This window comes from Bos grunniens, chromosome 2, assembly GCF_055505025.1.
Source record: "Bos grunniens cultivar Pamir isolate PY7600 chromosome 2, Bosgru_T2T1.0, whole genome shotgun sequence".
Classification (NCBI taxonomy): domain Eukaryota; kingdom Metazoa; phylum Chordata; class Mammalia; order Artiodactyla; family Bovidae; genus Bos; species Bos grunniens.
The window spans coordinates 69849638-69861628 of NC_141166.1; the positions used below are offsets into that span (position 1 = coordinate 69849638).

The 11991-nt window shown below is 42.2% G+C and overlaps 1 protein-coding gene across 4 annotated transcripts in view; it reads right to left on the bottom strand.

Moving 5' to 3' along the window:
- The window catches only part of DPP10 (dipeptidyl peptidase like 10), an 805225-nt gene extending 794477 nt beyond the window's left edge, over nt 1-10748 (bottom strand). Inside the window, exon 1 of one of the 4 annotated variants that reach the window (XM_086367433.1) lies at nt 10084-10748. In XM_086367433.1, coding sequence (XP_086223559.1) covers nt 10084-10155 — 72 coding nt within the window. In that variant the 5' untranslated portion in view covers nt 10156-10748. The other 3 variants (XM_086367444.1, XM_086367459.1, XM_086367453.1) reach the window with 3 other exon arrangements.
- Between the last annotated feature and the right edge of the window lie 1243 nt (nt 10749-11991).

An 11991-nucleotide genomic window follows, 5' to 3' on the forward strand; every position in this document is an offset into this window, starting at 1 on the left:
GGTCTCTCTGGCCCATTATTTGAAAATAAATTGCAGGAGAGCTTTCTATTCAGGTTCTCAAAAATATACCTCAGATTTGTCATATTTAGGTTTTCAGAGCAGAGACTTTCATACAGAAGAAAAAAATCGAATCTGTATTTAGATCTTAAAAGGGGGTTGGGGATAAAGATAATAAAAATGGCTTGTTTCCTCACTTTTCTTCATTTGCTGTCTTGTAACCTGACACATAGGTTTTTGCACTGACCTGAGAAAAATCGATAAGTATGATAAATTACAATAATATTCAAGTCAGATAACATACAACTTGGCTGGAGAATATATAGATGACTTGATTTGGCTCTCCCAGATCTGAAGTCAGTTTTGATTATGCACTTTTCTTAAATTTCAACTCAACATATCATCAGTTCCCACATGCAAAGAATTTCTAAGGAAATTCAGTCATTTCTGGAAACCAAACTTCTGGAAAGAGAATATTAAACCATGATCACTTCGAAGAAGATCCTAAACAGTTTAGCAGCTGAAAATAGTACAAATCAGTCAGGTTGTTATAAATTTTTACTGAATGCCTTATAATAAATCAACTGTAATTACTTAGCATATTAAGATCATTTGTGTGAGTGTGTGTACGACCCTATGGAACAGAGCCCACCAAGCTCTTCTGTCCATGGGATTCTCCAGGCAATGGAATAGGTTGCCATTCCCTCTTCCAGGTGATCTTCCCTACCTAGGAATCAAATCCACACCTCCTGCATTGCAGGTGGATTCTTTACCCATGAGCCACCTGGGAAGCCCATGGTAATGTACACACACACACACACACACACACACACACACATATGCTTCAGTTCAGTTCAGTTCAGTTGCTCAGTCGTGTCCGACTCTTTGCGACCCCATGAATTGCAGCACGCTAGGCCTCCCTGTCCATCACCAACTCCCGGAGTTCACTCAGACTCACATCCATCGAGTCAGTGATGCTATCCAGCCATCTCATCACGCTAGGCCTCCCTGTCCATCACCAACTCCCGGAGTTCACTCAGACTCACATCCATCGAGTCAGTGATGCTATCCAGCCATCTCATCCTCTGTCGTCCCCTTTTCCTCCTGCCCTCAATCCCTCCCAGCATCAGAGTCTTTTCCAATGAGTCAACTCTTCGCATGAGGTGGCCAAAGTACTGGAGTTTCAGCTTTAGCATCATTGCTTCCAAAGAAATCCCAGGGCTGATCTCCTTCAGAATGGACTGGTTGGATCTCCTTGCAGTCCAAGGGACTCTCAAGAGTCTTCTCCAACACCACAGTTCAAAAGCATCAATTCTTCGGCACTCAGCCTTCTTCACAGTCCAACTCTCATATCCATACATGACCACAGGAAAAAACATAGCCTTGACTATACGGACCTTTGTTGGCAAAGTGATGTCTCTGCTTTTCAATATGCTATCTAGGTTGGACATAACTTTCCTTCCAAGGAGTAAGCGTCTTTTAATTTCATGGCTACGGTCATCATCTGCAGTGACTTTGGAGCCCAAAAAAATAAAGTCTGACACTGTTTCCACTGTTTCCCCATCTATTTCCCATGAAGTGATGGGACCAGATGCCATGATCTTCGTTTTCTGAATGATGAGCTTTAAGCCAACTTTTTCACTCTCCTCTTTCACTTTCATCAAGTTTAGTATTTTCATTAATGTAAATACAAAATTACCCTTGCAAAAAAACACAATAATCTTCTCAGATAATTTAGACACATAGTGACAATAAGAATAAAAATATGGAGTTGACCAGCAAAGTTCATTTAGGCTTTTCCATAAGCTGTTACCAGAAAACCTGAACAAACTTTCTGGCCAACCCAATATGCCCTAAGTTTTACCCTGGGACAGAAGTTAAACAAGCCTCTTCACATGGATTGTCACTAATCCTTGCCGCTTTCTCCCCATCCCCTTCCTTTAAAGAGAAGAACAGGTTTCAGAGGGGTTAAATCATTTGCTCTACATTGCACAGCAAATGGCAAAAGAAAGATTCAGTCTGAAATTGTTGGACTCTGTTTTCAACCCTACATAATGTCACCTTCTTCTCCAAAATATAATTAATCTGAGAATCATTTGGCAATTCCAAAATATATTGCAGAAGATGCTGTTCTGGTTAGTGGGAAAAAGCACATTATCTGCAAATTGGTTTAAAAATTATTAATGCTTTAACAATTCTGAAATAAACCATGGGATGAACAAACTTGAAAAGAAAATGAAAATAATTTTCTATTATGTAGAAGACATTACCAAGAGTGCTGTTAACATCAATTACAGTTTGAAATAAAATGTTTTTTCTATCAGCTTCAGATAGAAGCCAGTTTTCTGCATTTGGTCTGGCGGCTGGGTGTTATATTTACCATAACATACAAGTATGTCTGAAACCTTAGGAATTTAGGGCAGTTTAAGGAAAATGAATGAATAATAGATGAAGTCTCTCTTAAATGTCCCATTCTCCCTACTGAGCCTACTCCCCAGCTTCCTCTCTTACCCTGGAAATGACAAGCCTTCTTTTAGTGAATACATAATAAATGATAAGAATATTAAAAAAAAAAAAAAAAGAATATCTACCAGGTAGGGGAATGGTATATACACATTTTAAAAGCCTTGGAAAACATGTGTTGTCTGGATGGAGAAAAGTAAACAGAGGTTGGCTATTGCCAAAAAGCTTGTAGACCAGGTCAAGTACAAATTTTTACACAAGACTGAGCTGGAAATAATCAGTACTGAACTATATGACTTCTGAAGGAGAGGCAGCATACACTTTTCACTGAAGTATTTCTAACTTTATATGAAGATGTGTTTATGAAGAAGTTTATGTTTCCTCCACTATTTATTTTTGCTCTTTTGGAGCTTTTAGAGGTCTTCAAGTAGGGAGAGCTCCACCCTTTCCTGGTTGACACATATTTTAGTACATATCCCCATTAAAATGTTTCAGTAAGATATTAACTTGATTAGAACCCACAGAGTCACTCAGCAAGTATGAAAATACATGGAGGTAACTTTAATAGTCAGACATCAAAAATGTTGTGTATATTTAAATATTGCAATGGAATAGCTGTTAAAAAAAAAAAAGTATGTGTAAAAATATTTCAAATTATCTGAGCCCAATACTGGGTTACTTAGTCTCACTCCCAATGATAGTAGGCACACCCACCCTGGGCTCCTCAGGGGACTCCACTTGCGATGCACATTTTCCTGTTCCAAAACTAAAATCTCATCTCCTGAGATATTTCTGTAAGCCACACCCCTCTTTTCTCTTTCTCCATGCTTATTACCAATATAAGTACATTGAAAACAATATGCATGTTCAGCAGCTAATTCCTTGGAGAAGGAAATGGCAATCCACTCCAGTGTTCTTGCCTGGAGAATCCCAGGGATGGAGGAGCCTGGTGGGCTGCCATCTATGGGGTCGCGCAGAGTCGGACACGACTGAAGTGACTTAGCAGCAGCAGCAGCAGCAGCAGCAGCAGTGAGACTTAACCAATGTTTACTTTTAGCATGGCCTCTTAAAGAGTAGGACAGTAAAGAAGTGAGGCTTTTTAAAATTTTTGTTTGTTTAATTTTATTTGAAGGATAACTGCCTTATAGTATTGCATTGGTTTCTACCAAACATCAACATGAATCAGCCATAGGTTTACCCATGTCCCCTCCCAATTGAACATACCTTCTACCTCCCTCCCCATCCCACTCCTCTAGGTTATTACTGAGTCCTGGTTTGAGTTTCCTGATTCATACAGCACATTCCCACTGGCTATCTATTATACATATGGTAATGTATGTAACTCTATACAGCCCACCCCACCCAAGCCATGTTCATAAGTCTGTTCTCAATGTCTGTGTCTCCACTGCTGCCTTGCAAATATGTTCATCAGTACCCTCTTTCTAGATTCTATATATATGCACTAATATACAATAATTGATTTCTCTTTCTGACTTACTTCATTCTGTATAATAGGCTCTAGGTTCATCCACTTCATTAGGACTGACTCAAATGTGTTCCTTTTTATGGCTGAGTAATATTCCATTGTATATATGTACCATAGCTTCTTTATCCATTCATCTGTCAATAGACATATAGGTTGCTTCCGTGTCCTGGGTATTGTTAACAGAGCTGCAATGAAAATTTGGGTACATGTGTCTTTTTCAATTTTGGTAGAGAAGTGAGTTTTCATTGAGTGGAAATAAGGATGTTATGAAATATTGTAAAGTCTGCATTTCTGCCAACTCAATGCCTAACTCAGTAATATTTACTATATCATTAAAATATTTTTATGCATGTGAAAACTCATATGTAATCACATACATATGTGTACTAATTAATGCAATATTCTGGAAAATACTAAAATGATATAGCAGCTGTACATGACTCAATGATCCTCTAAGTTTCTTCCTCCCTGGGTTCCTGTTCCCAAACTATACATGTAATGAAAGCACTTTGTATGAGATAAGCATTTTTCAAAAGCTTTTACTTATTATTTCATTCAGTCCTTACAACAATCAGGTATAGGATCTATAGCCACCTCCATTCACAGATGAAATACAGAAAATGACTTATCTTGCTACCCAAAACACAGCAATGACTATCAGAGCTGAGATATGAATTTGAATCTGAGCTTTCCAGTGCATAATATATAGATAGTGGTAAATAAATACTCCGGTTGATGGCACAAAAACTCACAGTCCTAGTTGCAGCATCCTAGCTTTGTGGCAGTGCTAATGGTAAAGAACCAGCCCACAATGCAGGAGATACAAGATTTAGGTTCAATCCCTGGGTTGGGAAGGTCCCCTGGAGGAGCACATGGCAACCCACTCCAGTATTCTTGCCTGGAGAATCCCATGGACATAGGAGCCTGGAGGGCTATAGTCAGTCCACAGGGTCACAAAGAGTTGGACACAGCTGAAGGAACTCAGCATGCCATGCATGCTACATGATACCCTATAAATAAATTTAAAATGTGTCTATAAGTACTAAAAGTCTAAAACATAATATAATCATAAATGGTCCAAGAAACCAAAGTTTGAAAATAATTTTAATTTTACTTAGACTTGGAGAAATTGGTTCTAGTGTTTTGTTTCCAATATAATGCTCTTCATAAGATAATGCAGCATTAATATTTAATAATACAATTTTATTTAACTTGTTTTTATATACTTTAATCTTTCTTAAATGTGCAATATGCTCAGTCTTTCAAATAAACAGAGAGATCAGAAGCTTATAAGCAAGGAACGTTTTGTGGTGTGTTCTAAACTCAGCAGATAAAATGTTGTACATATTTGCAGTAAGACATATATATATAATATATGTAATAAGAAATTAAGGGATGATAGGACTTCCCTGGTGGATCAGATGGTAAAGCTTCTGTCTACAATGTGGGAGACCTGGGTTCGATCCCTGGGTCAGGAAGATTCCCTGGAGAAGGAAATGGCAACCCACTCCAGTACTCTTGCCTAGAAAATCCCATGGACGGAAGAGCCTGGTGTCCATGGGGTCGCAAAGAGTCGGACACGACTGAGCAACTTCACTTTTTCTTTCACTTTAGGATGTATATATCTCCTAAGTTATGGATGGCATCATTGATTCAATGGACATGAACTTGGGCAAACTCCGGGAGATGGTGAGAGATAGAGAGGCCTGGCATGCTGCAGTCCATGGGGTCACAAAGAGTCAGATATAACTTGGTGACTGAACAACAAGTTATAAAAACTTCTACATAGCACCTGTATCAAATGTCTTTTATAACCAAATGATACAGAATTCTTCCACCAATAAGATACTATGTATTTTATATTGAATGTTGAGAAGTAATACATTTTCTGTTAAAGTTTCTTAACATGATTTCTAAAAGCTTTCTTTGACGTTCTGTGTTAAAAACAATATAAACTAAATTATGACATATTTATGTATTAGGGAAGAATAACTTTTTTATGAATTCATTAAGTATTCATTTGAAATTTTTAATCAGGTTTGTTGACCAAAGTGGAAGTAAAAATACTGGATCCTAATTTCTTTGTGAAAACTTTAGGTTAATATCACCTAAAAGTCAAAAGTACCCTAATATTTTACAAAAGGCATTTTACGTATTATCTATTTAACCCCAATTTTGTTCATGAACTATTTCATTAATAGGCTGTTATGTAAGAGAGTAAGAGAGTGGATTTCTACTAGAATGAGTTTTACTGTTGTTGTTGATTTTTTATGCATAACTAATGCTGCCTCTGCAGCCAAACAGTTGTTTATAAAAATACACTTTTTAGTCATACTTCAGGAAATAAGGTTATAGTTTTTTTTCTTGTTTAATTTTTTTGTTTGTTTGTTTGCTTTTTTGTTGTTGGGTTTGGTTTTTTGGAGCTGAGAGACCCATCAAACATTTTAGGAAATATTTTTACCCATTGGACTCAGCAGAAGGGTGCCACCTGGTGGCAACTTGAGCAAATTCTAAACCAGGTCTAACTATAAAAAGGTATGTTTAAGAAGCCTCGAAAGTCTTACCACTACCAAGGGCAAATGATAGAAATATTTTTTTTAAGTTCCTATGTACTTATCAGGATATATCTGGTTTTATATTATTTTAAGAGATACTAACCTAATTTTTTAATTTCAAGATTTATTATTTACATTTACAGTTGAAGAGTTAAACAAAATCTTTACCTATTTTATATTCAAGGTAAATTTATACACATGCATATGTAATATTTGCAATTCTTCTGCATTATGCCAGTAGAAGGGTGTTGAACTGTAACTGTGTAAAGGTTAGAAGATGGAGCTTTAGAGTTAAAAGAGCTTATTTTTTTAACTGCCATAGACTAGGACTATGTCTCATCTGTACCACTTATGAAGACAAGGTTGACCAAGTTGTTTAGTTACTTGAGAGAATTCTCTGTTCTCATCCCTAAACTAGGAATAATAACAAGACCTAACTTAAAAATTGTCAGCTTTGAGGATCAAGTAGGAAAATGCATTCAGTGAGTGTTACCTTATCAACCCAGAGGACAGTACTCAGCACATGGCAAGCACACAGGAAGTGATTTCCAAATCTAATAATAAGTTACAACTAGCCACTCAAGATTATGTATTCCCTGATGTAAAATGGATATTGATTACGTTAAGTGGGAATGACTGCTTCTACCCACAGCTAAGCATTTATTTTTAGACATTTTGTAAATGTGGAGTGTTATAAAAACAACAGAAGTAACTGTTGTAAACATTTATTTAATCAATGAAGCTTTAAAGGCAAGACTACTGAGATGATGAAAATATCTCCAATGATTCAGAACAGTAATAAAAATATGCAGTCCCTGTTACTCTTGTTGCATCTGCTCCCAGAGGAGGGGCTACCTCTGGTCATGGCACCCTACGCTAGAAGACAGTAGTAGATAAGGTGAAATAGGGATGTCGAACTCTCTAAAAGGCCACAACAACAATTAAATTATGTGGTTCATAATCATCTCACGGAGAAGAAAGACTCTGGTCTTCCATGATGCTGTTCTTGGAAATGGGTATTTGATGGCCTCTGGACAAGGCATCTTTGAGGTTTCATAATAATCACTGCCACAAAAAGCAAAAGACCTTTCTGGCAATATTCAAAAGCTTAAATCACTCAAAATCAACACCTAGCAAGTGACTTACTGGAACACGCCTCCTATTAAACCATTAAGTAGGATTTCATAAAGCTACATTTTTAATTTTGTGAATCTTTTTTTTTTCCCAGAAATATCACAGAAACTTGAACAATCGATCTTGTCTATATGGAGGTATTATATCTGGGGCCACATGAGAGTTACCTAACAACTGCAGAATTAAATCACAATGACTAATACTATTAATAAAAAACCTAGACTCTTAAAAGAAATAGTTTAAGCCATCACAGCAATTGTCCACATCATCTGCTCATCATTTTGTATGTCAAGCTTTAGACAAAGAATAGACTACACATAGGTATATTCTGGGATTGCCTAGAAAACTCCCAGTGGGATGCTGCCATGTATATTTCAGTCTTCCTTTCCTTTCCCTTGAGAAATCAATCTCTTTCATTTTAGCTCAAGTGTAATATGCATACCATTGACATTGTAAAATCATGTCAGTGCTCAGAAAGGCACTTAAAAAAACTCAATTAAAACAAGAGTTCTACAAATGGCCACTCCCTGACTATTTGAAGTGGCATAAGCAAAAATGCACACTAACAACAGATTCAAGCTTGAGGCTCTGTCTTCATGTGAATTTTAAGTACCAGATTAGTTCTGAAAAAAGGCTTTGCTGTGGATATACAGCTTGTCCACTATTTACATAAACATTTTCAGCTTCTGTATCCTCTGCTTCTTCCTCCCCACCTCCACCATCACTGAACTGTTTGCAGAGCCTCAAGTAACCAGCTGGTGTCACAGGTTAGTGAGTAAAGATTTCATGTGGAAACTCTCACCTGACTAATCATTCTTATTGGTAGTATCATTCCAAGTGCAGTAGAGAGGCTCAGTGGCTTATTAATGAAATTTAAGAGCTGTCAGCCTGAAAGAGGATGTTAAATCCATGCTCCTCTCCTGAAATTATTTTTATAATCAGATAACCCGTTGCTACCTTGTGATGTGTGCTGGAGGGAGCAGGGAAAAGAGATACAAGGAGAAAGGACAGGTTATATACATGTTTTAATATTTTCATACTTTTCTCAGGGTAAGGAGCAAAAAGAATGGTTTAAGAAAACAAGTGCTTTATAAAAACTGCAACATCCATCTCAGTAAAGGGAGGGGGCTTTAAGTCTGAGTAATCCTCACCACCTATGTGAAACATATGTGAGCAAAATGAGAAGGGTGGGGGAAGGGCGAAAGAGAGGCCACTAGCCAGGAGCGACAGCCAGGACTAGAACATTAATAACGGCAGCCCTAGAGTCGCCCCCTCTGCCTCCCACCACTCTGAGCGGACAGCTCCCCTTCACTAACTCCTCAATGCTTAAAATATGCGAAGAGCTGAGCCCTACTGTAGCCTCGCTATTTGCACCCCCTTCATCCACTTCTAGCAATGAGCTCGAAGTGTCTCCGCCAGAAATGCTTTGAGAGGCCTTCAATAGTGCGCTCGGGGCAGAGAGACCACCTCTGGACCCCGGCGCCTCCATCCTCCAGCTCCGTGGTTATCCGCAGACCTAAGTACAACCCTCTTGGTTCAGACTCTCTAAATGAGTAAACGTGACAGCCTCCCTCCTCTCGGCCAGGGCACCTCGGCGCTCCCGACCCTCCAACTTTGGGAAAAGACGACACCGAACTCACGAGTCACCCCAACCCAGGGACAGAGACGAGATGGAGATTCACCGTATGGTTATGCTACAGATTCCTAAAGACCGAAACAAAACGGGGTGACCAGAGAGGAAAGACAGAAAACGGACTAAAATTACCCTCAGCCAGCACAGCGCACCCCCTCATTTCTGCAGAAACAACACATCTGGACTCAACAAATCACTAAAGCCACTATCTTCCCAGTTCCACCTAATCATGCCTTTTTGCTCCAAGCTCGGTTCCAAGCAGACAACAGATGCGTGGTACACCCTCTTCCCCCATTTTGCGTCCCTCACCCCCACCCCCGTCCCGGTCTCCTCAAAGGAAAACAGAAAGGAAAGGAAGTACTCTGATGGCCTAAAGGTCATCTGCCTACTCGGGTAAGCTTTGGTCTCAGCTACGTGAAAACAGGGTTCGAACCCAGCAAGTGGAAGCCTCCAAGAGAGCAGCAATTCCTCCAACGTGCTTCAATAGGAGCCAAGAGGTCCCCATTTCTTGGCCCCGGCCACCTCCCCTCCGTCGGGGGCCGGCCCGAGGGGTTGCCCAGGCCACCCCTCCTTTACCTCTCTGCCCCCTTCCCCGCGGCTCTCCACCTTGCGCATCCTCTCGCCCGGCCCCGGAGCGCACTCGGAGGCTCTAACTTCGTGCAGAGTCCATGGATGAGCTGAGGAGAGCCTGGAACTGGGGCGGGGGTGGGTGGGGAGAAGGAGGCGTGGGAGCTGAGCCCTGGAGGAGGGGCGGGGGAAGCGCGGGTTGGAGTCTCCCTTCCTGGGAGGGCCTGGCCGCAGCTGCCAACTCTCACCTGGTCCGCCGGCTGCGCCTGGCTCGCCCTGGCCCCTGGGGTGGGCTGTTGCTCCTGCTTCATGGCTGTCATCGCCCGCGGCCCGTGTTGGCGCTCACTTCCTCGCGGGCACTTCAGACTCGGGGACCGTCACTTGGCAGGGATTGCATGTCACAGGCTCCCGATGCTCTCCGAATTGGCGGAAGGCAAAGCGGCAGCGACGGGGTGGGGGGAGGGGAGCGATGGGGAGGGGAAGAGGAGCGGCACCAGGCAAGCTCCCCCTCGCAGGATCCCTCCTTCGGCCACCGCAGACCCTCTAACTCCCCACTCCCCCCGCCCCCCACCACCACCCCACCACCCCAAAGCGTAGACAGCCCTGGAGAGCGGACACCACCAAGTGACAAGTTAGCGGAGCGGCGAGCGGCTGGAGAGCGGCACCTGACAGTGCTGGAGCGTTGTCTCGCAGTCCCGGAGGAGCCCGGCTCGCCTTCTACCGCAGTCTGCGCCCCCCGCCAGCCCCCGGGGGCTCCCCGCGCAGAGCTCAGCGCGCCAGGTGGAGCAGCCGGGAGCCGCGCGCCAGCATCTCTGGAGCAACTGCAAAGCGGGCGAGAGCACTGCGCCTGGCGCGAGCTCCCCACACGCGCGGCGGAGGCTGCCCAGCTCCGCGGGTCCCCTCACCCCCTCCCGCCCCCCGCGGGCTCCTGCTAAAACCCGGAGAAGCGGAGTGCGCGCTTGCAAAGCCCTCGGTGGCTCCTGCGCTGTCACTGGGCATGCTCCAGCGCTCCGAGAAGCCAGGGGGCAGAGGGGTACTGTCGGTCGAGAGCCCCATCCCGGGCACCAACACCTATCGGGACCGAAGAGGTTGTCGTAGACTGATTACGACCGGTCTTCTGATTTGAGTCAATAGACAGGGATCCTTTAGCCCCCGGCTAGTTGGTTAATAATGCCAGTGGAATTCCTAAAGGTTGAATTAAAATAATGATACTCTGGTACTCCTACTTTTTTCTCTCTGTCTCTGGACACGAAGAAAAATCCTCAAATTTTCAGTCCGTTTACACCGTTCCCTTCCTCAACACAACTTTCTCTCCCTTTCAAAGTTTACGTTTTAGTGAGTACTGGGAGCCTGGAGCATGGATACAAAACAATGAGTCAATGTAGCTTTTTGGAGCCGAATCCTTGTGGGTATAAGAAAACAAAGTCCTCCAGTTTCATCCAAATGCGCTAGCACGCGGATTTCCCGGGATAATAGAAAGGACCCGCCCAGAGCAGATGGGCAACAAGCAGCCCGTGAGTCTCAAGCACTGGTTGTTGGAGATTTCTTGCCAGAGACTGGAAGAGAGGAGTCAACTATCTGGTATTACTGGATTCAGAACACAAGTTGTGAGGTTTCGGCAGAAGGGACCTAGAAAATGCGTGGGGGAGGAGAGAGGAGTCGCCTTGACTCATGTTTTATTAGCTAAGGACAAACTCCATCCTTTTCTGAGTTACTTAGTCCAAGAACAAGCCACCTCCTAGCAAACTCAAGAGATGACCCTGGGTTTGATCCCTGGTGGGGGGAGATCCTCTGGAGTAGGAAATGGAGACCTGCTCCAGAATTCTTGCTTGAAAATTCCACGGACAGAGCAGCCCGGCAGGCTACAGTCCATGGTGTCGCAGCAAATAGTCAACACTTGAGCGCGCAGGCACACATACATACACACAGCTGAGGGAATGTTGTAGGATAAAAAAACGTTTTTATCCTGCCTTGTTAGTTCCTAAGGTATGGATTGTCACACTTATCCTAAGCATTAATTGTAGCAATAGTGCCTTTAAGATATGCTTTTTCTTTTTTTTTTTTTTTTTTTTTTAAGACAGCCAGGTTCACCAGATTTGAGTAGATTAGAGAATAAAATGACTTTCTCTACAGAAAAAGGTAGTATTTGGATGGAG